This window comes from Miniopterus schreibersii, assembly GCF_964146895.1.
Source record: "Miniopterus schreibersii genome assembly, chromosome: 16".
Taxonomy (NCBI): Eukaryota; Metazoa; Chordata; class Mammalia; order Chiroptera; family Miniopteridae; genus Miniopterus; species Miniopterus schreibersii.
Window position 1 is genome coordinate 14,982,099 of NC_138116.1, and position 27,094 is coordinate 15,009,192.

Genomic DNA, 27,094 nt, shown 5'->3' on the forward strand with positions numbered 1-27,094 from the left:
CTCACCCAAATACATTTTTTCTCTTGCTTTTCAGAGAGAGTGGAAGGGAGAGAAAGAGAGAAACATCAATGATGAGAGAGTCATTGATCAGCTGCCTCCTGCACGCCCCCTGCTGGGGATCAAGCCCCAAACCTGGGCTTGTGCCCTGGATGGAACTGTGACCTCCTGGTTCATAAGTCGATGCTCAACCACTGAGTCACACCGGCCAGGCAACGCATGATTTTTTTTTTCTTGCTTACAGGCCCTTCAGACTATACCAACAGAGTGGGCAGAGCATTTAGGTTTAATATCAGTGACACAGCATTAGCATAAACTCAGACAACGTCAGACAGAGTATTTTCTTCTGAGCTGGCAAAGTAACTACAGAAACATCAGGTCACTTCTCTGAATTGAGAATTTTATCCCAAATAAATGCTACATACCTTCCAGGCATAGTTTTAGAATATGTTTAGTAATTCCTTTATGTGATATTGGTAAGCGACTGAAATTTAAAAGGACTTCAGCTTGCTGAGATTTTACTGTCTTTGTAAAAATAACTTAAATGTGGAGTAAGGCTGCTTACGGTCTTATGACAGCATATCGCACGAGGCCCTTTTGGGCTTTAATAGGAAGAACACCAGGCTTTAAAGAACTTGGCTCTACTTCCGCATCCATAATGTGTGAACTTGGACATGATTTCACCTGTCTGAACCTCGCCTCCTTATTTGTAAAACGGAGATGGAGAATGGCGAGTAGTAATAGCTGCCTTGCGGTTCATAGCTTATCCTGCTTTCTAATCATACCACACGAGACAGGTACTCTCATCTCCTTTTCACAGGAGAGGAGACTGAAGATCAGAAAAGGTAAGCGACTTAGCGAAGGTTACATCACTAGAAAGAGGTGAGGCCAGGACACGAACCCTTGTCTTCCTGGCTCCAATGTCAGCTAAAAAAAAAAAATTTTTTTTTTCCCGTCTTTATTACGCCCCTTGCTGATTTCCCTGCCTGCCTCTGAAATGACTGGGAAAGTCCAATTAGATTGGTGAACGGCGTTGGGAAAATGTTATAAAATAGGCAAATGTCAGAGATGACGGGCTGTCTGTGAAACAGGAGGCCACACACTGAGGCTGCAGGTGGAAACTCAGGACGCCCGGCTGACGGGACATGGGTCTCGCACGCTGCCTTCCCAGATTCAAGCTCTGAAAGTCACATTGCAGGCGGATAACTTCCTGCCCCAGGATGAGCGTTTACAGGAATTCAGAGGAAAATATTTTCGTGGTCATATTAAAAACTCGGGGTCAGATGCACTTAGCATCACGCCGTAAGCGCTGTTAGTGAAAGCGTAAACACGCCTTGGGCCGGACACGGCTTCCTTCAAATACGCTGGCTCTCCGGGGGCCATCCATCTGGCGACAGGCGACAGGCGACAGGCAGCAGGCAGAGAGTGGAGCCGGGCAGGATGAAGGCAGCTCTGGCGCTTGTGCTCTCTCTCGCCCTGCTGGCTTCCTTCTCAGGTGAGCGCTCGACCCGCTAAACTGCAATAAGTCTGTTTTCTGCTTTGAAGGTATTTTTTTATTGCAAATAAGATGTATATTATTTGTATAAGTACGTATAAATATATAAAAGTTCAATGATTTGTTTTTCTAAGAGTGGGCTCCCAGAATTGCTATCATTAGGGATGAATTCTTTTTCTAAAGAATTCTTTTCTAAAGAATTTAAGTGTGTTTGAACGTTAATTCTCAAAAACGCTGATAAATCTTCAACTTAGAGTTCATAGGAGATCACAAAATTTGGTACACTTGTATTTGATGATATCTTTTAGAGTTTGTGTGTGAGTATCAAAACATAATATACTTTTATTATCACAATATCTTCTTTGAGGGACCAAGTTGAACAGATGATCAAGTTGAACATAATCTTGTCACGGGGTATCTTCCAATAACAACTTTAACTTGATCTAGTGTATTGGGGATTTTAAAAAATCCCACAAAGCGAACCTAAGGGACAGGAAACACATGGACCAGAGAACTAGAGAAAATATGTTTTAAAAAACACGTAATTAACACCCACTTATAAAGGAACGGGCCATTGCAATGGGTAAGGGGGTTTGAGCTTGCAGGACTGGCTCCGAGGCAACCATATCAGAAACAATTTAGAATTCCTCCCTGAGCCGTCTGGAATGCCGCGTCCCTTGGGACGGCCCCTGTGAAAGAACTTTTGTGTTTTGACTGAAATTGAACTTGCTAATCGTTTGCCTTGCACTGTGAACTCCTGTGCCCCGAGGGTCCCTAAGGCCCTGTCCTGACATTTGCAGGGGCCTCCCCGATCCTGACGGAAAAGCAGGCCAAACAGCTCCTGAGGTCCAGGCGCCAGGACAGGCCGAGCAAACCCGGGTTCCCCGACGAGCCCATGCGGGTAAGTGCTGGGCCCAGGCTGTGTGAAGGGAGAGTTCGGCCATTTCAACGATCCCTCAATATGAAACCAACCCGGGCCCTGGTGCCAGCCCAGCGGGGGCTGCGGGATCGGGGTTCTGTTATAGAGACTCAGGTGTAGGTGACCTCAACCTTTCACCCACGCCTGTCCTCCTGGGGGGTGGGGGACTGGCTTCCTTCACCTACCGCTCACACAGTATTTAAAATGCAAACATTGGGGCCCTGGCTGGTGCTGCTCAGTGGTTGGAGCGTCAGCCTGAGCACCGAGGGGTGGTGGGTTCGATTCCCCGTCAAGGGCACGTACCTGGGTTGCAGATTCCATCCCAGGTCGGGGCTCTTTCACATGGACATTTCTCTTCTCCTCCCTCCCTCCCTGCCACTTTCTCTAAAAAGCAATGGAAAAAAATATTCTCAGGTGAGGAATAAAAAAATAAAATAAATAAATAAAATGCAAACAATGGGGCCCATGGATTCTGAGTTGGCTGCTGGGTGTCACCTCTAAATGGGGTGCTAGGGAGCTGTGCCCTGCAGCTGGTGCCAACCCCACCTTCTCCCTCTCAGCTGGTGCTGAGCAGGCTGGACCAGCGTCCCGGGCCAGCAACACCTTCCTGGGCAGGCAGAATCTCTGCTCCAGCAGCCTGGGGAGGGTTCTGCCTTTACCCTGTGCCTTGGATTGGTCTTTGGCTTCAGCTCGGCTCTGTGGGTTTGTGGTGTCCGCCTGCCGAGTCTTTCTGAACCAGGGCCCCTCCCCTGCCTCCATCTCGTGACTAGTGGTGGGTGTCACTAGAACCTGCCACGCTGGGCCCCGGCCAATCCGGGCCTGGCTTGTCCTCCCCTCTCTGGTGGAAATAAAGACATTCCAGGTATTTGTCCCATCCTGGGTCGAAGTGACCCAGGCACAGTTAGCTTGCCTGGGAAGCCGTGTTTGTGCTCAGGCTGGTCTCTCACCCTGTGCCCACTTCAGCCGGGCTCCGGGCTCACCCTCTTCTTGTGTCCCCAAGTCAAGGTCTAGAAGGATCTGTAGCAGCATTTACCTTCACTCCCTGCAGAATCATGTGGATAATCTGATTAGTTCATTTAAAAGGCTCTTATTAAATTGCAATGATGGAGAATGCTGATTGCCTGGGTTCGAGTCCCCCCCCTTCTGTAACTGTAACCATGGGGATGTCTCCTCACATTTCTGCACCTCAGGACCCTCATCTATAAATTGGGGTTAGCAATAAATATTATTACTTACACTATTATAACAGTAACTAACAATGTAAAACACTACTTTATGAGCTTAATATAAAGTAATCCACAGTAAGGCTCTTAAAACAGTATTCAGCAAACAGTAATGACTTCGATGAGCATGAAAGACCAGGGACTGGGGAGGTGCAGAGGCTTCAGACAGTGGCCTGGGCTTCGGCTCAGAGGTGGTGGCAGACACAGAGGACTGTGGTACAAAGTGATTTAGAAACGAATCAAGGACTTCAGGCTGTTAGGGGTGGATGTGGCTGTTTCCTTTGGTAGAAGGAATCAGAGGTGGCTCAGAATATCTCAGTGCAGGGAGGAAGGGCACTGGGAGGTGGGCAGGGGCAAGGTCAGGAAGGATCGGAGTGCGATGCTTTGTCTGGTGTTCAGTAGAGGACATTGGAGGATTTTTCATGTGGGGGAGGACAGATTGGGGCTGTAGACAGATGGTTTGGGCAGCAATTAGGAGAGAAGAGGCCCTAGATTGAGGTCTGAGGACAATGCTCAGAGGTGGGCAGAGGAAGAGGACCTGAAAGGCCGAGAAGGAATTCGGGGAGATTTAGGGGGAACCAAGAGAGTGTGGGGTCAAGCATGGGTTAGGACGGGGGTGGGCAGGATGCCTGGCTCCAGAGTCCCTGGGGCTCTAACTGGCAAAGGCAGGACGGCGTGGTTCCCCATGAATCGAGGGGCCTTAGACTCCTAACTCCTTGGTCCCTGTGCTGTAGGATGTGAGCCCATGTGGCAGTTCTACCTGCCAGTCCCGACCTCCCCTGTCTTCCACTTCTGACCTGGACTCAAGTATCTGGACTACATGGAATGAGGACAATGGCCAGCGAAGGTCCTCTGAGAGCCAGGTTGGAAGGTCTGGCTGTCACAGCGGAGCTGACTTTCACTCCGTACTCAGTGGGAGCTGCCAAAGGACCGTAAGAAGCGAATGATGGGATTAGAGCTGGTTTTCAGAGGCTCAGGACACAGCCTCTGAGCTGCTGGCCTTCAGACACCCATACGCGGGAAATGGGAAATGACACTTTTGGACACGCTAGTGCACCTCCTTGCCATGGTGCCCAGGAGGCAGACAGGTGGGCAGGGAAAATAAGCAGAGGTAGTGATCTCTGGGGACAGCCTGTGCCCTTGGGAGCTGAGCCCAGAGACTTGTGTGCTTACCACTAACTTGAAGTTACCGAGAGATGACCGGTTAGGTTATTTCATTTTGCTTCTCTCGTTGGAGGGACTGTGCAAAACAAAACCCTTTTCGAGAGGAGGCGGCCACTGATGAGGGTGAATGAATGGTGCTTTGGGGAGGTTTTGGGAATTCAAAAGGAAAACAAGTGTGCACATTCGCAGTAGTCTCTCCCCAGGAGTATCTGTTAAGCAGTGTTTGTCATTTTGATGCTTGGCTCAAATACTGGCAGACGTTGGCGTCTGTGGAATTATAGGCTTTTTAGAAGCTGGTTCAGGGCTAAGGCTGTTTTGACCGGATATATTTCATCGATTCACTGCAACAAGTGTTCTTTTCTGACCTTGTGGCGGGAAGGACAGCGCCCTGGAAAGATCGCTGGCGTGCCCTGCCTTTGGGAAGGGCTGGCTTGCGCCCAGAGGAGTGTGAGCACCTTGTTGGCACCCTAGATGGAGGAAGGGAGGGGCCCAGGTTGATGGGGAGAGAGAGCAATAGGGAGACATGCCCTGGGGAAGAAAGCAGGAGGGCTTCTGAATGTATGAAAGCAGCTGGGAGGAAGAAGATGGGAGGTGGTGTGTGTGTGTGTGTGTGTGTGTGTGTGGAGGGGGGTCAGAGAGAGAGGCAGGTGGGAGGGGAGGGGCTCAGAGGGCACTCAGCTGAGGAATTCCCTGGGGGAGGAAGTCGCTGATACATTTATTTTATGGCAGTGCCTGGCATTGAGTTCGAAGTTGTTTTCTGCTTTGTGCCATTTTTATTCCCTGCAACCCCGAAACCTTAGGGAAAGTCTGCGAGACGCAGCAACCTTGCATTCGTGGTTCTCTGGAGGAATGAGAGATGGCGGGGTAGGTGGGTGAAGGTGGTTGATGAAAGACGAAGGAACTCACTTGTGCCTGGAGACTGTGGTGGAGAAACGGCTATTAGATGAATTTAGGAGAGATGTGGCCCCCAAATCCTCAGAGATTTGGGGGAGTAGGGGTCTAGATGTGACAGGAATGGGATGGGTGCCCCAGAATACTGGGACTGCACTGGAACATCCTGTCCGAGGACATCTAGGTTTCAGCTCAATGGACTTCAGGTTCTACTTTAGGACTTACTAGTTTGGTTTCATGAAGACATTGTGGAGAGTTCTTGGGTGTAATGAAGCCTCAAGATCCTAATGGAAGAAAAAAAAATTGCCTGGGGAAAAACTGATGAAGTCAGGGCTGCATGGAAAGAAGGGCTGGGTGTGTGTTTAGGGGGAGGCAGGTGGAAAAAATATTCTGAGCTTTCCCTGAACATTTCCTCGGTCGTGACTGTGCTTGTGTTGATTTTCAGAGTTTGGGTCTAAACTCTTGCTACTTAAAATGTGATCCCAGCCCTGCCTTTGGGCAACTTATGCTCCAACCACCCAGAACTTCTCACTGTTTTTCAACTAGACCCTCCTCTCTCTGCTGTGAGCACCTTCTGTCTCCCATCTCAGCATCTTTTCATAGATGATTCCCTTTGCTTGCAATACCTTCCTCCATTAGTTCTGCTTGCTACCCTCCTCTTCATTCTCCATGTCGCCTTCTCTCTTTCTCCTGAAACGACCCTGGCTTCCGAATACTCACACAAGAAACAATACTATATATTTAATAGGTACATCTATATGGATATACATGCCTAGAAAAAGGTCTAGAAATACGCTCGGTTGAATGTTAACTGTATCATCCCATTGAGGAGACTGGGACAGCAGGTGGCGCTCTTGGAAACTCTATATTTGATATTTGAATTTTAAACAACAATAAATGTTCATGTATTAGTTGTATAATTACAAATAATAAAAATTTAAGCCATTTATATTTATTATAAAGAAATTTGGAACGAAGAAAGCATCAAAAGAAGAAAAGGAAGTCAGATGTAATCTTATTTCCTCTCCTCAAAGACAACCTTGCCATTTTTTATGTATTTCTGTCTAGTCTTTTTGTGTATATTTTTAAAAAATGTGATCATACTCTACCATTTCATCTCCTGATTTTTCTCTTAATATTATAATGTACACACTTCCTCATATTATTTTAAACTCTTTATACCACAATGATACTGAATTACCCTGTTTTGTTAGACAGTTGGATCATTTCCACTACTTTTCTGTTACAAGCACCACTCTGAACATTTTTGTTCTAAAGTGCTCTTGGTATTTTTAATTATTTGCTAAGAATATCGTCTCAGGAAGTAAATTACTGGATCCAAGGATCTGAATAGTTTAAAAGCTTTAGTATATATCATCCAATTGCTTTCCAAAAGGTTACAAAAACACACACCTCAATTTATTCTCTTGTCCTCCACGAGAGTGTTTCAGTGGAGGTTCTAAGGTAAAACCTTATGATGGGAGATGATTATGGTGCCTTAAGTTGGATACCAGTTGGCCATTCTGGGGCGGGATGAGTGGGCTCAGTGAGAGAGAAATAGGGGTCAAGAATGACACGTAGGTGTCTATTGGACATGTTAGGGTTATTCACTGGCATTAAAAACCTACAAGAAGAAGCAGGTTGCCTGGAATGATGGGGTATTTGGAGCTCTTCTCTTACAGTGTGAAAATTCTTTGTGCTTGTTTCTTCCACTCTTGTTTACCAGGCTCTCTCTTATTCATTTGTAGAGATTCACCTTCAATAATGCCTTTTTTAAGAGGCCTTCCTGATGCCCCTGTCCTCCCATCATGCATCAGAGCATCCCTCTGGCATGGCACCCACAGCACAAGATTGCTATTGACTTTTTTCTTTTTTAAAGTCCGTCTCTCCTACTAGACTGCTCTAAACTACTTGAGCAGATGGGCTGTTTCTTTCACTTCTGGGTCCCCAGCACCAAGCACAATATTTGACATTTACTGAATACTCATTATACTTATTTCCATCCCTTTCTTTGCTTCTCTCCCAGGGAGACATTTGACAGGACATAACTCTCCTGCAGAACCCAGAGACTGTTTTCCTAGAAATCTTTTCTTTTGCCTCTCTTGAATTCATTAAATTTCTCTTAATCGTCTCAAATCTTAGGGAAGAAATTATTTGCCAACTGCTGGGGCGAAGCATGGAAATTCTTCAAAAAGATGACATCTCAGCTAAAATTATGTCTTTCGTAAGCACTTGTGTGTCCTGGGAATACGCTTTCCGTTTTGGCCTGTCTTCCTTTAAAGAATGTTCTCGTTGGGCAAGTATAAATCATATGAGCTTTATTATAAGTCGTCTTTGCAAAATATGCTTTCATGTTTAGCCCCTTGACAAATGTACGTAGTCATTCCATTACCCTTTTGTTCCCCATGATCTCAAAGAACAGTTCAGAGTGACTGAGATGTAAATAGTGCCCATCACTGATCTGCCTTCTCTCAGGGCTAAGCCTTCAAGTGGCCCAGTGAGGTTAACTTCAGAGCCACCCTTCTGCCTAGGTGACTACCTTTCTTTCACTACTGAGCAAAATAATTCCTCCAAGTGCTGATGGACCTTCAATTCCATGCAAATGTCTCAGGCAGAATTTTACCCTCTTGTTCATTCTTTGATAGATTGTTGGGTTTATGATTCTCAGCTTAGATCAAGTTCCGGTGGGTGTTGAATTTTTATCATCTCACCCATCTCTGCTCTAATTACTGAGAAATTATTTACTTCCATTATTACCCTTGGCATTGGACGTGGAGCACAGATATTGGTTTTTGTTTTGTTTTCAATTTTTTTCCCCTTGGAGAAAGGAATCTAAAAAAAAAAAAAAAATTAAAATTTGTTTTCCATCTCGCTCTTCTTTCTTGATCCAGGAACATTTGAGATGAGCATTAATGCCGGGTCATTTCTAACTCAGCCAACACAATTGTTGAATTTGTGGTTTTCAGCAGATTTGCAGTTTGGCTTCTCATCTTTGACTAATGATTGCTTGTAGGCCTTTGTGGCATATTTATTTTCCTAACATTTTAAATAAATAGTGAAATGTCATGGAAACCGGTGCTTGTTTCTTTCTCTCTCTCTCTTGCTCTCTGTGTGTTTTGGTTGTTTTTCTGCAGCTATGATTTCAGCTGCTATTCAGGAGTGCGAAATACACATGTTCGCTTGGACTGGGCCTCTCTAATGAGCAGACTGACACAGATGTCGGGGAACCTTCCAAGGAGGATTTGAGAAGATTATGGAGAAAGAACAGTCAATTCATTTATTTATTCACTCACTGGTATATTTCTCCAGTGAGTTTTACTGAGGTCCTATTATGCGCCAAGCACTAGATATACCTTGGTTACTACCATCAGAAAGGCAGGTGGATGTTGGCTGAGTGGGGCAGGGATTAAATGAGTAAGAATGGAAATGAGTATGTAATTATAAAAGGTGTATAAATGCCGTATATCAGTGATGACATTTGTTGGTATCACCACCGACAGCATCAGAAAAGTCTTTAAGTATCGGAAAGCTGCTAGGGCTCATGGGAGTAAACACAACTTTTCTAAAATTCAAATTTCCCCTTGGAAGCTTGGATTTTATCATTTTGGGACAAGTCCTGTCAGTTGTTTTCCTCGAAGGGACAAGCTCACTCTCTTCGTTTTCGAGACGATGTCTGCCAAACACGCACATAAAGCACAGCTAGTTCAGTCCTTGACACCAGCAATCACTCAGGCGCTTTTCCTCACGAAAACCATTGCACTTGCCCATGCGGCCTGCGCTTCCTGCTGTGTCATGTTGACCTGGCCCCCGGGGTGTTCTTCAGTGAAACTGACATTTGAAGAACATTTTACATTTATTTATGTTTTATACTGTGAGTGTGACAGTGAAGGATACCATAACTTTTTAATTTTCATTAATTTTTTTTTTAATCCTCATTTGAGAATATTTTTCCATTGCTTTTCAGAGAGAGTGGAAGGGAGAGAGAGAGAGAGAGAAACACTGATATGAGAAAGACACATCAGTTGGTTGCTTCCCACACGTGCCCCGACCAGGGCTGGGGATCGAGCCTGCAACCGAGGTATGTGTCCTTGGCAGGAATCGAACCCAGGACCCTTCAGTACACAGGCCGATGCTCTAACCACTGAGCCAAACTGGCTAGGGCAATTTATTTATCTATTTATTTGAGAGAGAGAGAGAGATCGATTTGCTGTTCCACTTATTTATACATTCATTGGTTGCTTCTTGTATGTGCCCTGACAGGGGATTGAACCCACAACCTTGGCCTATTGGGACAGCACTCTAACCAACTGAGCCACCTGGCCAGGGCACAATAACTTCTAGGATGGCCGGAGCCAACGCCTTGAGTTCTGCTAGGGCGCCAGTTTTATCCATTGATGCACAGGACCAGAAAGCAACTAAGGAATGTCTTAGTGTTATTCTAAAAATAGTTGTGACCTCAAGGGCCCCCAGGGCAGCACAGACCACAGACCACATGTGGAGGCCCTCTGCTGCAGTCTTGCATTCAGCAGGCATGCATGAAAAGTTTCCTGTGGACCAGTTCGTGGGAGCGACGCACAACGCAACAGCCTCAAGACAGGCTCAGGCCTTTCTTATCTAACAGTAGCCAGAATCAAAGAGGAGAGAGAGCGTACTGAAGAGACTTCCAAAAGCGTTCCAGGATGAAGGTGAACCGACGAGACAATGAAGAATCCAAGGCTGACAGCCCCTAGTCACGAAGGGGAAAGGGGGGGCTGTGGTTCCCAGACAGGGAAAGTGGGGCCCTCTGGGAGCTGTGGCCTTCAGGAGAGGGAGGCAGCCAGCCTGCTCTGACCCCTCGGGGAGGGCCCAGGGGAGCAAACGCCCCGGCCTCCCTCTTACTACCCTGCCGCCTCCTGTGTCATACCCAACTGGAAGCCCCTGGACAAGGGAGTCTGTGTTTGCAGTTCATCTAGGTCAGCCTCTGCCTGCACCGGGCCAGAAGGAGGGCTGAGAACAGGGTTAGAGGGGCAAATGGGGACAACTGTTTTGGCAAGGAACTTTATTTGTATCATTTCCTTGAATCCTGGCAACCCAATGAAATAAGTGCTAGTGTCACCCCCATTTTGCAGATGGACAAATTGAGCCTGGATTATTGGTAGTCTGGCTTTGAACCAAACTCTGACCCAGACCTCTTAGCCTTTCCACCACATCGCCCGGCAACCAGGTAACATGGGTTCCTTCAGCGCACTGGTGCTGGGAAGTCTTTGTTCCTTATTTACACGACTCTGCACTGCCCTCTTGTTTCCCCCAATTATTATTCTTCAGGCCCAGAGAGGGCAGGACAGGGCAGGATTCAGTCCAAAACTCACAACTGTGTCCAGCGAGCCCCCGGGGGATCATTGCTGGGTCCCCTGAGGAGCCTTCTCACCATCCACTTCCACCTTGGCTGCCCCAGAGTCGCCCTGCCCAGGACATGGGGTACATTTCAATGAGTTAAATAAAAACAATCATGATAACTCAAACAAATGAAAACTGCATGGGTCCTGGGGGAAAGGAAAAAAATTCAGGAAAATTGGACACCTCGTAATTCATTCATTTGCACAGTCATCATTAAACATTTTGTATTTTATTTATATTTTTTCCCTTTAAAAATATTTTTTAATTTTCAAAAATATGCTTTTATTGATTTTTAGAGAAAGGGAGAGGGAGAGAGAAACATCGATGTGAGAGTGAAACATCAATCGGCTGCCTCCTGCATGCCCCCTACAGGGGATGGAACCCAGAACCTGGGCATGTGCCCTGACTGGGAATAGAACCAGCAACTTTTCAGTGCATGGCACAATGTCCAACCAACTAAGCCATACCGAAGAGGGCAAAGTCTATTTTATCTGACAATAGTATAGCAAATTCAATTTCCTAATAGTTATCCCTTGTCTTTTAAAAAAGATGATTTTACCACAAATGCATGCAGCCATAACTAATGTGTTATTAGTTGTGCATGTCTTGAGCTTTATAAAAATGGTGCCACACTATGTCTTCTTGGACTTGCTCTTTTTTACTCAACATGCTATTTCTAAAACTCACCTATGTTGTTGTATGTAGCTAGAATTCATTTATGTTCACTGCTGTATAATACTCCACAATGTGACCCTGCTTTAATTTTTTTATCCATTCCCCTGTCAATGGTGTTTGGCATGGTTCCAGTGTTTTGCTACTACAGATTTATTGCTGCGATGAATAACTTCTACACATTTCTGTTCTCAAAGTGACCATTGGCGTCAGCACTGGCTTGGAACCTGCTAGAAATGCAAATTCTGAAGCCCCACCCCAGACCCACAGAATCAGAGACTCTGGGGGTGGAGCCCAGCAATCTGCTTTCACCAGCCCTCCTGGTGATTCTGCTGACAGATAAAGTTTGAGGAGCACAGCTCTAGGGTGAAAACGGGGAGTGAGATTTCTGAATCTCAGGCAATCAATTGTTTCCCACAGTGGTTGGTCTGAGTTACACCCCATCAGCAGCGTCTACGAGTTTCCATGGGTACCCAGCCTCTCAGCACCTAAGGTTGTCAGATTTCTTCATTTTGCTCATTGAGTGGGTCTGTCTGTCTGGTCTCTACAGAGGCATGGGCGTGGCGGGTTCCCCTCCCTGGGCCTGGCGATCTGGCAGCGCCCTGTCCCATCAGCAGCTCGCCGTCACCGCGGTTAGAGCCTCTCTTCTCCGTGGGTCTGTTCCGACAGGAATACATGCACCACCTGCTCCGCCTGGAGCGCCGCGCCGAGGAGCAGTTCCTGGAGCACTGGCTGAACCCCTTCTGCAAGCCCCACTGTGACAGGAACCTGGTCCATCCCGTGTAAGGGACTCGGGATCGGCCTCCGGTACGTTCCTTCTCCTGGGCCTTCTGTTTCGGGGAGACATCAGTGGACAGCATGTGCATGGGCTCAGAGGCCGTCCAGAGCACGACGTTAGGGGGACAGCTAGTTAGCTGGTTATGGGTTGGGAGGTTCAAAGAGCAAGGCAGGAGAGACAGGTGGCAGCCAGGTGAAGAGGGCCTGGTCCCTATTGATTCACCAGGAGATCCCAAATAGGGAGGGACGTGACCCCATTTGTGGTCCAGAAAAGGTCATTCTGGAATATAAGTCACAGAAGTGTGGTTTGTGGAGGCTTGGGTCTGTCCAGGTGGGGGCAGCGTCCATGAGCTCAGCCAGTGACATCCATCACCATCATCACCACTGTCACCAGGATCAGCAGCTCCTTTACTGCCTTCCCACAGCCCTCCAGGCTGGGAATGTGCCTGGACCTTTGTGTCTTCCCTCTTCCTCTGGGGTTAGTCTTTGGCACCCCCCGCCCCCCACGTTCCCTGCAGGCCTGCACAACCCTCTTGGCACCGTGTTCCTGCACGAGGCTGTTGCTTCTCGGTCTGTCTACCTCTACCTCCCTCCCTCCTTTCCAAACCCTCTTAGATAAGATAGCAAATCCCTTCAGAGGTTAAGCCTAGTGAATGTCATTCCTCCTCTGTAGCTTGTGTGCACGCAGCAGGACAGGATATAATTGGGCAGTTTGTCATCTCTGGTTAAGAAGAGAAACCTCGCCCGGCTGGGCATGGCTCAGTGGTTGAGCTTTGACCTAGGATCCAGGAGATTGTGGTTCGATTCCCGGTCGGGGCCCATGCCTGGGTTTCGGGCTCCATCCCCAGCAGGGGGCGTGCATGGGGCAGCCGATCAATGACTCTCTCATCATTGATGTTTCTATCTCTCCCTCTCCCTCTCCTTTCCTCTCTCTGAAATCAATAAAGATGTATTTAAAAAAAAGAAAAGAAGAGAAACCACATGTCTTCGCCGTTACTTTGTGCTAAGGTGAATGGGCACAGGAACATGCCCTCCTGGGTATCTGTGGAGCCCAGTGCACAGTAAATGCTCCATGGCTGGAGGCACTTATTACTCTTGCGCAGGCCAGACAACAGGAGGGGTTTCGGGGTTGAGTGAGCCCCCTTCCGAGGGCCAACTGAGGCCTTTGCCAATGGGTAGGACAGGCCTTGCTGATGAGCTGGAGTGGGGGTGGGGGTAGCTCCTGAAAACACAGGATCCCACAGAGGCCTCCCTCCAAACAGCTCCATTTACACAAAGACAGGGAAGCTGGAGGGACTGTCAACTTGGAATTCGGACTCTGAGAGCATTCAGATCGTGACTCCGCTTGGGAAAAATTGCCCAGTGGCTCTCTCAGTTTTCTCATCTGCAAAATAAGGACAGTAAGAGCTCCTCACTCATGCGGTGGTTCTGAGCATTAAAAAAATCAGTGCGTGGCCTGGCAGGTGTGGCTCAGTGGTTGAGAGTCGACCCATGAACCTGAGGTCACGGTTCAATTCCCTGGTCAGGGCACATGTCCGGGGTGCAGGCTCGATCCCCAGCAGGGGGCGTGTAGGAGGCAGTCGACCATGATTCTCTCTCATTGATGTTTCTCTCTCTCTCTACCTCTCCCTCCCTCTCTCTGAAATCAATAAAAACATATTAAAAAAAAAAAAGTCAGTGCATGGAAAACAGAGCTGCCCAGGCACGTCACAGGACGTGCTCAGGAAGTGACCCCTCGATGGCTGTCTCCTCCCCTTCCTTCTCCTGTCTCCTTTCTCCTCCCCACCCCTCCTTCCTCCTTTATCAGCATCATGTTAACAGTATTTTCTCTTTCTTTTCCAGCGAGCTCTTAGATAAGCATCGGCCTGGATCATGTCGAAACAGGAGGAGGCTCCCTCTTTCGTTTATTTTTTCAGCTGCGGGAATGGATGTCTTTAGACCTTGTGAGCTGTGGCCATGGCAAAGGTTGTCTTGGGGATCGATGGCAAATGCATGTGCTGCTTCATTTTACTAACCTGCACAACTCATTGCAACCAACAGCTTAGAGTGTAGACCGCCCCTTCCCCCCAGAGCCTTCAGCCGGTTTGGAAGGGTGGGCAGAATGGGAATCTCGCCTGGGCCGAGGGCGCTGGGCCTCCAGAGCCTGGGGACAGGCGTTTGGAAGCCTTGTGTGGCGTAGCGAAGCGCCCCCTGGGGCGGGGAGGTGTTTGGTCATTTTTTCCCTCCTTCTTTTTTGCTCTAATAAACATTGGTGTTCAACCTGCTTTCTGGGGTGTCTCCTTTCTTCTCTCTCCAGGAAGGGAAGTAGAGATCCCCCACATTGTTTATCTTTGTGAACCTAGAATTGGAAAACTCACTGTTCTTAGGATAAATGAATGGGTGAAAATATAAACACCCAGCAATTTTCCACATGAGGAATCTCTTTTTTTTTTTTTTTGGTAAAGAGATGATCTGAAAATAGAGCCATAGCTCGATACCAGGTGCCCTCTCTGGTCTCCTAGCCAAGGAGACTTTTTTGTGGGACGTGGGTGACGGTCCCTCCAGCTGCCCTCTCCCACCTTTATAAACCTCGGGATTACACTGGGCCCATTCGGATCACCCAGGACAATCTCCCTATCTTAAAGTCAGTTGATTAGCAACTTTAATTGCACCTGCCACCTGTAAGATAACATATTTCTAGGTTCCAGGGATCAGGATGTGGATACCTTTTGGGAGGGGGCAGTATGCTGTGGGCCACAGGCAGTTTGTTCAAGTTCACACAGCTGGTAGGCGGAGGAGCTGGGATTTGAACCCAGGGAGCTCCTCATGCTCGGGGCCCCTCAAGTGCTCTGCACCTGTGCCATAAGCCTGAAGTCCTTCCGCCTTGAATTAAGTGGTTTGCTCATCTGAGCTCCTTAAGGGCTCCGGATGTGTCTTTACTGACACCATTTGCAGTCTCACCTTGTGGGGGCACTAGTTGTGCGCCAGACCCATTCCAATAAAAATAAATTAAAATCGTCAGCTCAATTTCTGTGTGGTTCAGTTTTCAGGTGGCTCAGATCTCTCTCTCTCTCTCTCTCTCTTTTAATTAAATGTGGGCCCTGTCTCTCCTCTATCCTGCTCATGTCAAGGTTCTTCTCTTCTCTTGTGGTTTAACGGGTAACAGAGAGCAATATTTTGGTGTATGGGATGACGCTCCAACCAACTGAGCCACTGGCCGGGCAGCATTTTTTTTGGTTTTTTTTTGCAAAAAGCTTTATTTTTTTCTATTTGGCCCAATGCATGGGAGAGGGCTCCAGGTGGTTAAGGGGATGCCTAGTGGTTTCAGGGAGAGGTTCAGGCAGAAGCCAGACACCAGGGGAATGCAGAGGGGCCCTTCAAAGGCCTCTGGGCTCCAAAGGTTCCTAGTCATTCTTGAGGGTGAGTCTTTCCAAGAGATGCTGGCCCCGCCCCGCCTGGGGACTGGCCAGCCTGCGGAGGTGACCAGGTGTCACCCATCTTCTTGATGAGCTTCACCTGCTCACCCAGGGAGCGGTTCCCCAGGAATCACAGAGATGAGGGTCTGGCGGGCAGAACGCAGGGCACGTGGACCCACAAGGGCCTGGTTTAGGTTCCTCTCCAAGGCCGTGGTGGCTTCCATGGCATCCTGCGTTTTGCCCACTCATCTTGGGGAGGCTTCAGCATGTCCTGGAAGAGAATGTAGTCACCGTGCTGGTTTTGCATCTTTAAGAGACGCTCGGGCCCTGGAGTTTCTTCTTTCTCCGCCAGTTCTCGGAAGAAGAGACCCCCGCCTTCCAGAGCCACATGGTCAGCGTGGAAGTAGAAGCCAGCGAGCGGTAGGTGGGGGAGGCCTGCAGATGCAGGTTGGCCGGGTGGGTGACCGCAGCCTCCACCTGAGTGGAGTAATTCTGATGAATCTGGGAGCTCATGGTTGTTTGGCAATAGGAGTTAAGGTCAGAAAACGGTGTTGGCTGGTCTTGGAGGCTGAGGATGGCTGAGGTGGTTCTGAAGGTGATGCCTGGAAAAGAGGTTGGAAGGTGGTCAGAGGCTGGAAGAAGGGGCGTCCCTAGCTCTGTTCTGTCCAAACACTGTTGGAGCAAGAGACAGATCCAGGGACTGCTGAGAGCACTGCTAGCATATGTGTTTGTTTTTTTTTTAAAAATATCTTTATTGATATCAGAGAGAGGAAGGGAGAGAGAGAGAGAGATAGAAACATCAATGACGAGCGAGTCACTGGTCTGCTGCCTCCTGCATGTCCCTACTGGGGATCGAGCCTGCAACCCGGGCATGTGCCCTGACCGGGAATCGAACCTCAGTCTCCTGGATCATAGGTTGATGCTCAACCGCTGAGCCACGCCAGCCTGGCTAGCCTATGTTTTTAAGAGTCATCCATCTTGTAGCATGTATCAGTACTTCATTCCTTTTTATGGCTGACTAATATTCCATTGTACGGATGCACCAGATTTTGTGCACCCATCATCACTGATGGGCATTTCGGTTCTTCCCGCCTGTTGGCTGTTGTGAGCAGAGCCGCTATGAGCATTCGGGTATACATTCTTGTTTTGAGTCTCTGTTTTCAATTCCTTTGGATAGATACCTAGGAAAAGAATTGCAGGGTCACATGGCAATTCTATGTTTCACTTTTTGAGAAACCACCAAACTGTTTACTACAGTGGCTGCAACATTTTACATTCCCACCAGCATTGTGCGAGGGTTCCAAGTTCTCCGTGTCCTTGCCAATGCTTGTTACTTTTTAAAATTATAGCCATCCTAGTGGGTGTAGGGACACCTTATTGTGGTTTTGATTGCATTTTCCTATTGACTAGTGATGCTGAGCATCTTTTCATGTGCTTATTGGCCATTTGTGTATCTTCTTTGGAGAAATGTCTATTTAAGTCCTTTACCCATTTAAAAATTCAATTGTTGTCTTTTTGTTGTTGAAGGGCTGATGTATTTTGTAGTGGCTAAGAGCAGAGCTTACTGAGGGTGGAGACTTGGACAAGTAACTGAAACCATCCTGCCTCAGTTTCCTCTTCTGTAAAATGAGGACAATAATAGAACTTACGATTAAAGGATGGTCGCGAAGATTAAATGACTTACTGTGTGTAAAGCTCTTGGAACTTTGCTTGGTACATGGTAGGTTCGTGCTATGTAATCGATAGCCCTTATTACACATGAGATGAGACTAACAATAGTAACTAAGCAAGAAATCACCAGATTAATAACTGCTGGGAAGAAAAGATGACAGTGATGCAACAGAGAGTAACTGGAAGGCTATTTTGGGTTGGGTGGACAAGGAAGGCTTTTCGGAGGAGGTGACACTTGAGCTGACACCGGAATGACAGGAAGGAGCCAACTGCGTGAAGATCCACGTACAGGAAGAGCATTCCAGGCTGAGGGAACAGCTAGGGCACAGGTCTTAAGACAGGAACAAACCTGGCCAGTTCAAGCAACTGCTTGAGAGAAGGACAGGGCCTTTGGGGTGGTAGTGGGGGGCTGGGCTTTCCTGTGTGGGGATCCTGGTTGGCAGTGACAGCATGAGAGCCGTGAACTTTGGAGTCAGGAAGCCTGGGCGTCCAGGTCTCTAGGTATTAGCTGGGAAACTTGGGACAAGTTACTTAGCCCATTTGGAAAAGCCCTCTGCTTTCTCATGGTAAAAGTGGGGCTGGTTGTATTTACCTAATGCGGCTGCTCTGTAGCTCAAATGAGATAAAATACAAAGAGGAGCACACATCTTTTTATTTTTTACTTTTAATGTTTTTATTGATTTCAGAGAGAGAGAAAGGGAGAGGGATAGAGAGATAGAAACATTGATGAGAGGGAAACATTGATCGGCTGCCTCCTGCACGCCCCCTACTGGGGATCGAGTTGCAACATGAGCATGTGCCTTGACCGGGAACTGAACCAGTGACCTCTTGGTTCATGGGTTGACACTCAACCACTGAGCAACACTGGCCAGGCCGGGGGGGGGGGGGGAGGGCACACATTTTTGATGTAGTAATCACAGGAGTGTGGCATAGGGGTTGTTCAATTGCTGCTTAGCTTGTCACCTTGTGTTGGCCAAAAAAGAGGGTGGGCATGTTTGAAAACACCTGTTCATGGGGTGGTAGAGGAGCATAACCTGTGATTTTCTACCTCAGCATCATGGCTCATGCAGTCCTCTTAGCCTCCCTCCCTCCTTCCCACCTTCCTTGAACCTTCCTTCCTGGTGCAGTCCAGTTGGGCTTTCATTGAGCATCCTCTATATGCCAGGCATGAGGCTCTGAAGGCACATGGCCCTGCCTGTGACTTCAAGGAGCTTCAATACCATCTCCTCCACAAGACTTCTTTCTTCCTTGACAGTTAGAATGGCTGTTCCCTCTCCTGCTGCAGCCCTTTGTCCCTGGGGGATATAGGAGGCATGGAGAATAGTATGGGTTTGGAACCCTGGACAGATTCCCAAAGAGCACTCTGAAGCCAGACTGCCTGGGCTCAATGCTGGATCCATCATTCACTAGTTACTTAACCTCTCTGTGCCTCGGCTTACTCATCTGTGAAATGGGGTTGTAATGGGCATTCAATATATGTCATTTTAATATAGATAAAGTGCTGGAAGAATGCCTGGCAGATAAGTGCTCGTAAATATGTGCTCATTTAAATAAACAAAACCAATAAAAACATTAGTTTTGTGATCCAGACAAGCCATTTGACAGCCAGAGCCTGTTTCCAAATCTGGGTACATTGGGGCTATTTTAAGGCTCCAGTGGGGTAACCTGTGCACAGTGCCTGGCCCAAGGAGTCTCTCTACAAACGCTAGTTCCTTCTTCCCTCTCAGCTGTGTGCCCTCTTGGGACCCTGTCTGCTTATTTCACAACTTCTCAAGACCAGAGAAAAAGGCCTTAACTGTATAGCCCAGGGCCAGCATCCTGAGGGTTTTGAAAATCTATGCTCTATGGAATCGGAAAAGGAGAGAAGAAACTGGACATGGTGTGTGTGCGTGCGCGCGTGTATGCGCGCATGTGTGTGCGTGTGCTGGGGCAGGCGGTGGGGACCTAGCACCCGCCACACCCCCAGCCCACACGAGCTGCTGCAGCTCCAAGGAGAGGGCGACTTTGTCCAGCGCAGCGAGGGCGGGGCGCAGAGGCTGCGAGGGCCCTGCCGGCCACTAGGGGTCAGTGTGTCTCCGCCACAGGCGCCGGGGCCCGCTTACCTGATTGGGGCAGGCGCCCCTGACAGCTCCTGACAGTTTGCAACATCTCCTGCCTAACATTAAAAAAATAATAATAAAATAAAATAAAAATAAGTTAATTAATATATCTCTCTCCGTAGCAGAGAAGGGAGCCCAGACAATCGAAATAACAAGCCGACTCTCTTTGCAGGAAAATGCAGAAGGTGGTTAAACCGGCCCGGCCTTCGCATTCCTGGGCTGAAGGAGTAAGAATCCAATTGTGGTTTCTGCTCTGGTTATCTTGGTGCCGCCGAGGGTGCCACGGGGGAAAATCTGCTGAATTCTTCCTTTTCTATTTTCTGCCTCGGCGGCGAGGAGGAGGGCGTTAATGCCGGCTGGCAGTTACATGAAACTGAGATGGATGGTAATGGGGTGTGTTAACAAACAAGGGCAGGAAATAAAGTGTCATATTTTCTGGAGGGCGAACCGCTCCCCGGAGACAGAGAGGCAGGATTCTACAGAGGAGACACTTAGAAGGAAAAAAAAACAACACACACACACAACCTCTGCATAATTTTCTCTGTCTGTCTCTGTGTCTCTCGCCTTCCCTTTCTGGTGCCTCTTTGGTGAGACATAAATTCAGTCTCATCTCCGGGCTGGCTAACAGGCAAGTAACTGGGCACCAAAGAGAAAAAGAAAAAAAATAACCCACTTAGATTCCTGCTTAAATGGTTAGTTATTCCTCTGTCTCGGGCTGGGTCTGGAGATAAAGGAGACTTCAGGACTTGGAGGTGGACTTCATAAGATCAGAGCTGCCTGCCTGGACCAGTCCCTGTTGGGGTGCAGTCGCCACCCATCCTCAAGCCCACCACCTTGTGGATTGGATGCCCTGAAGCGGGCCCCAATGGGTACTTTTGCACATGCAAGAAACACCCCCACCCACTTCCCACATCCTGTCACCTCCTCCATGTCACCTTCTCTGATTCCTTCTGCAAGGACCCAAGGCTCCCTCCAGCCTCACACACCTCCTCCCCGGCTGTCCCTCTTGCTAGACCTATGTCACAGCCTCTGCCAACAATGCTTGCTCTTGTTGGGGGCCTGGCTGCTCTCTCATTCTGTGTATGCCTAGCACCGGATGCAGCAGTGCCTGGTGCACGGTAAGGAGGTGCTTGATATATGTCTGTGAATGGATAAATGGTGACACCCGGACCTTTCTGCCAGGAATAATAATGGCTACTGTGTATTGAACGGAGTCCCTGTCCTGAATGCTTTCTGTGCTTCCTCTCATTTGGTCTCAACATCACCCCTGTGAGATTCGAACCAGCACGTCATCACCATCATTACCCCCACTTCACAGATTTGGAAGTTGAGCCCCAGATGATGAAACTGACTTGCCCACAGACACAGAACCTGGCAGCCACAAGGCAGGGGTGTACCCAGTGATGGGTGCTTCAGGACCCCTGCCTGCTTGGGTGGCCCACTCACTCCCTGGCCCCTGGATCCCTGGAATGGCACTTTGCTCTTGCTGACTTGTGCTATTGTAAACCATGTGGGCTCCTGAGGCTGCGGCTGTGCTCACAGCTTCTCTGTAGCCCTCGAGAGAGAAAAGACCAAGTCAGGGCAGGGGCCTGAGTCTTCTGGAAGAGGGTCCTTAGGTTTGACTTTGGTATGGACTGAATGAGTCCCCATGGGGCCTGGCTACTTCTGGACTTTGGAGACAGGTTGCCTGGGTTCCAATTCCAGCTCTGCCATCTACTAACTGGACCCATTGCGTAGCCTCTCGGGTCCTTGGTTTCCTCATCTGCAAAATGGGGATAATAGTAGCACTCAGCCCTTAGCGCTGTTGTGAAGACTACATGACTTTTGCTGAAGGGTGCTTGGCACAAGCGTCTACTCCTTGTTTGAGACACTGCATACAGAATCTGTACTCTTTGCTGCCACTTGTGCACCGTATGTTTGTCCCATACAGCTCATCAAACATCTGTGCGCCTCAGAAGTCCCTCTTTTTCATTTAAAAAGTAGTCACGCCGTGAAAAACAAACACTGCACCACGCCCACAACCTTGCGCCTTCGAGTTGACAGGGAAGGCAAGCGTTTGGCATTGTGCCTTAGCCTTCCACTTCATGTCACTTATTAACAACATATGAATCAACAAGGGATGCCTATATAAGGCCTGGTATTCAATACATTCGGTGTATGGCTGCTTTGGGTGGACATACGCTCACAATTAATGAAGCCAGCCGCTTCTCCGGATGGCTATAAATACTCTAGGAAGAGAAACCCAAGACCAAAGGCCCGGGACACCCCGCGCGGCCGGCACCAGCCCCTGCCCTTCCTGTGCGGGATGCAGCGTGACTTGAAACTTACTCCTTCCTGAGGCTTGGTGACCCTACTACGGCCACATTTTTGTCAGTGTGCCCGGTGGTGTCACCCGATACCATGTTCGCTAAGACCAGAATGCCTGCCATTGAGTTTCCTTCAGAAGGTGCACCAAGAGGAGTGTGGGTGGGGTGCTCAGCCTGCTTGGGAGTGACTCTCCGAGTTATCACTCAGTCTCCAAATATTTACGCAGCGCTTGCTGTGTCCCTGGACACCGTACCAGCGTGGGGAGATTGGTGGGTCCCTGTGTCCATGGAGGGTGCAGCTGAATGGGGAACAGCCAGTAGACAAGAAGTGCTGTGATGTTGAGCATTGCCAAGTAGAAGGCCAGGGTGCTATGGAGTTTCTATGAGGGCCTGGGGTGGGCGGGGGGGCCCTACTTTGGTCTGGAGATCAGAGAAGTGCTTTCTAAGCTGTGTGGCGAGGTGTGAGCAGGAGGTAGGTAGCTAGGCAGAGAGAGGAGATGGCCTGTTCCAAGCTAGTGCAAGGCCCTGAAGTTGAGAACACAGCGGGAAGCCTCGCAGGGCTGCGGTGAAGAGAACAGGGCAGGGAGGGTGACCTGAGGGAGTGGGCAGGGTTCACTGCAGGCAGGGTGGGTCATACAGAGCTCTGATAGCCGTGGCAAGGAGTCCGGGCCTTATTACAACAGCAACAGGGCACAGTTGGAGGATTTTAAGCAAAGAAAATAAGGCAATAAGATTTACATTATCTTCACGAGCCAGTCTTAGTCAAAATCGGGGGGTTGGTGTACCCATTAACGTCTCCAGGGTGCTGGGTCAGCTGAGGGAGTCAGTGGGTCTTTGTGCAGCTTCCGCTGGCCCGTGTGGTTTAATTCTCTCCCTGCTCAGATGAGGAAACCGAAGGGGGGTAGAGTGGCCGGCTTGTCCCAGCTCGCGCAGGCAGGGAGTGGCAGGATGCAGAGCAGAGCCCCATCCCCTAACCTGGCTCCGGCCCACTCCCTCCTGCTGGATCTGCAGCTGGAGCTCCTTGCTCTACTCGGTCCTTCCTTCCGTGGCTCCTGTTGGCTCTTACGCACCTTGATAATAATGTCGAAACCATGAACAACTGGATGGCCTAAGAGCTTTCTGTATATTAACCATTGATCTTCACAACAATCTCGTAAGGGAGGTGCTGTGAGTACCCCCCTTTACCCAGGAGGAAATTGAGGCATGAAGCGGTTAAGTCATTTGCCCAAGGCTATTAGCTAGGAAGCGGCAGAGGCAAGCCTCAGAAGCCAGAGCTCAGCGCAAATGGCCCAGTGCTTAACCACCAGGCTTCCCTGCCTCTCTGGGCTGGGGTGCTTTCCCAGCGATGCCCCGTCAGGTGGCGATGCTCCTGGAGGGTGGTGTCCACGTTTACGTAGGAAGGACTCAGGCGTAGGCATCATGAGATCGGACTTTGAATCCTGGCTCCAGCAGTCCCTTAAAATGCCCGGGACTCACTTGAATTGTGTGTAAAATGAGAAAATAGTAATAATAAGAATAGATAATCTATCCCTTTTTCTTGTCTCTGAGAGGTTGTTATAAGGTTCGCGCACAAGCGAGTCTGTAACAGGACTTTGGGAGCAGCAAGAACAAAACAGATCTAATTAGTTTCTATAAAATGGACAGTGGCTCGGTGAGGATGGGCAATGGATGGGCTAATTAACGAGGGCTGGATTAGAAGTCTGGATGGCAGCGACATAAATAGCAAGTGCTGAGTACCATTTGTTGAGCAGACAAATGAATGATGAAAGTTGGAAATGAGAACCATGACCAAAATAAAGCATCCAGGCCTGGCCAAAATAGGCGGGGAAAAAAAAAGACAAAAAAAAAAAAAGACAGTGTCATACTGCTGTTCTTAGCTCCACTTCACAGGTGAGGGACCACGGCGGGGTGCCCAAGAGATGTGCCCGGGCCCGCACCACCGCACCCTGCAGCCCTGCCCTGCCCAGCTGCAGACTCCGGGCAGGTCTGTCACCTCTTTGAGTCTCATTTCCTTCCTCTCCCATTCAGGATGAGATGAAATCACACCGCCGAGTGCTCAGCACAGAGCCCGGCACCTGGGAATCCCTCAGGCAACCCGAGCTATTCTTTTTAGTGGTGGAAGTACCTATTTTAAAGCGAACCAACGTGGCTACATGGATCTGTGTGGTGATCTGCATCCCTCCATCTCCACTGAGACGCTGGAAGGAGCTGGTAAAGGAGGCTGTGAAATCTCCCTCTGATTCCAGAGCCCCTGCGGTCCTTTCTGGAGGTGGAGGGATGCCAGCCGAGACCCCTTGCACCCTGCCTTTGATTCCAGCCCATCCTGTGGGGTTGAGGCTCTTCCTTAGCTAATCCTTTAGGACCTTCGTGTTTTAGTGAAGGGCTAGCAGATGCAGGAATGAGCGTTCCCCCCAGGTGCCTGCTCCTTCCCTTCCCTTCAAAAGCTAAATGCTTGGAGCTAACCAAGTGTCTTTCAGACACAGAGGCACCGAACGCCTGGTGGCCGGCCACGCTCGCCGGCTTTACGTTTCTAGGGGGGCAATGGCTGTCTCCCCTTCCCCCCTGCCCCCATCCCCCGTGTGTTATCTATGGTGATTGGAAAACATTATCAAAACAGGCCCCATCTGTTCCTGAGGTGGTGGAAGAAAACTTGTGTGATAAATTTACAGGGTCACTGGAAGACCCTCTAATTTTCTGGGAAATGACAAGGCGTCTGTGGCCACGTTGTGTAAAATTTCCTCTTTTATACCCAAGTTACATGCCATGTACTATTTACTCGGAGTCTGAGGGTATATTTACCATTCAGGCAACATCATGAGCTGTCAAAGAAATCTACTCAGAGTAGGATGTGTTGGGTGTCTCGCCTTTCTAAAAATGACACTCGGCTCCTCTTTTTTTTTTTTTTAATAAATCTTTTTAGGCGCTATGTTCACAGTGCAAATAGCTCAGGAAAGACACTGGTAGAGAGTCAAAGTTTAAGTCAGGGCAGACGTCTTGCATGGAAACAAGACTCAGCTCAGCAGCTTTGCCAAGAACGGAAGCTGGCCCTGTGTTGGGTTCCCTCTGTGGTGCCCTCCCGAAGTGGATTATTGATACATCGATGTGCCGAGTAAGCACTGCGCGCGTTCGAAGCCTCCGTGTGTCATTCAGAGCAACCTGGGGCAGCCACCCGATACAGAGAAGTGGCCTCCAAAGTCAACAGCTGAAGGAATGCTTCAGGGAGAGATTGAAGGACGTGTTTTTCCAAATTTAGAACCCACTCACATTTCGTGGGCTCTGCCATGGATAGTGAACTTGAACATGAAGTTCTGGCAAAATACAATTTCCTGATTCAGAACGAGACACTCTCTAAGGGAGCCTGCGGAGGTGTCTTAGAAGCCCTCGGTCTCTTGCAAAACAGCCCATTTGAGGATTCAAGTGTGAGCAAACCAGGACCAGACTGAGTCCATTTCCCTTGAAATCCATGCGGCTTTGAGAATTGAGCAGCAGTGCAGGGGGTAATGGGGGTGTGGAGAGTAGGAAAGAGCTCTGGAAAAAGTGCATTTGAGGTTTCCTTGACCTGAAGACATTTGAAAATTAGTTTGAATGCTTCTGCCAGCTCCCGACAGTCCATGCATCTTGCAGACTTTGTTTTGGGTCTGATAAAAAATCCCCAAGAGGAGTTGTTGGAGAATAGACTGGCTATGAAGCCACCTCACCAGGGACACAAGGACAGCCAGCCAGGGCTCTGCCTACCTGTATTTATCACAAGGCCTTGTCCCCAGGACTCACTCTGTGTGGTCTCAGACTTAGTCCCAGGGAGGGGAGCTACTGCTGCATTGCAATGGTTTGGTGCTGAGCATGAGGCTCCCACAGCCTTCAGGCTGCGGTTGAGTGACCCCTCTCCCAGCCGCTATAATCTTCCTAACTCTCTAATCATGTCACTTTTAGGCTTAAGATCTCTCAGCAGCTGCTCTGCAGTGATAGCTTCAAGTCCATCGTCTTCAGCACGGCCCATCCAGTCCTTTACGGCCTTGCCCCTGCCTCCCTTCCAGTGGCTCCTTATACTCGATTCTCCAACCCTGCTGAACTGATTTTGTCACTTGGAAATCACCATGCTCTCTCTGACTTCTTTGTCCCTGTTGTTTGTTCTGCTTGAAATATCCCTCTCCATCCTGGGTCCTTCCCAGAGCCCACTTCTAGGCCCCTGGCATGCGTGTCCTGAACTTGCCCTGTTCTAGGCTTTGCCATTCTCTGCATTGTAGGGGTCCATATACTCAAATTGGAACATGTTATATTCACCAGGGTTTGGGGACAGCCGACGGTCCTGGGGGCTATCAGGGTAGGCAGTGAGGGCTAGATGATAGCCCCAGGGGCTGTGCAATGGCGAGGGTTCCATGTAAATCGCTGGGCTTTGGGAAGTAGAGGATTATTGGTGGGAAACCGGCAAGACGGTAGAAGGCTGTAGAGTGCAGGACACAATCCTTCACATTGACTCCTTGGGTCTATAGTCAAGTCCCCAAATCTACAAAATCACCACTGGGATTGTATTTCTTGTGGAAAAATGGTAAAAGGGCCTAAGGCCTTGTCCCAGTTGGCTCAAGGTAGTACTGGGATGACACCCATGGACAGGATTTAGACAGGATCCTAAAGAAAAGAGTGGGAATTTGCATACATTGTGGGGAGGGAGTCTGGATTCACATAAGTTATGAAATTGGGGCTTTGGGTTTGGCCATATTTGTTTGTCTTTCTACTGGACTGTGAGCTCCTTGGGGGAGGGAAGTATGGCTTATTCATCTCTGGATCCCCAATGCCTAATTTAATACCTGGCATGTAGCACACAGGGCTCAATAAATAGTTTTTTGAGGGATGGATGGATTGATGGATGGATGGATTGGTAGATGGATGAATGGAAGTATGGGTGAATGGATAGATGGAAGGGTAGATGAATGGAAGGATGAATAAATGGAAGGAAGGAGGGGAGGAAGGATGGGTGGGTGGAGGTAATAAAGGATGGATAAATGGATGGATGGCAATTCCAAGGATGCGACTAAACTAGTCATAATTTTCGCTCCGCCTCAAAGGCCTTTCCTCATCTTTCCTCCTTTCCTAATCTGGCTAACTTGAAGT

General features: G+C 48.8%; 1 protein-coding gene and 1 pseudogene across 2 annotated transcripts; one reads left to right on the forward strand and one right to left on the reverse strand.

Annotated features, from left to right (window-relative positions):
- Positions 1-1,272: 1,272 nt before the first annotated feature.
- On the forward strand, positions 1,273-14,778 carry LOC308569087 (uncharacterized protein C17orf67). The gene is made up of 4 exons (XM_081162509.1): positions 1,273-1,492; positions 2,293-2,393; positions 12,407-12,544; positions 14,357-14,778. Exons 1-3 carry the CDS (start codon positions 1,438-1,440, stop codon positions 12,521-12,523), a joined length of 273 nt encoding a protein of 90 aa, XP_081018635.1. The 5' UTR covers positions 1,273-1,437; the 3' UTR covers positions 12,524-12,544; positions 14,357-14,778.
- A 1,119-nt stretch (positions 14,779-15,897) lies between these two features.
- LOC308568730 (ferritin light chain pseudogene) lies at positions 15,898-16,422 on the reverse strand (annotated as a pseudogene). The gene has a single exon. The product of its transcript is annotated as a ferritin light chain pseudogene (transcript).
- Between the last annotated feature and the right edge of the window lie 10,672 nt (positions 16,423-27,094).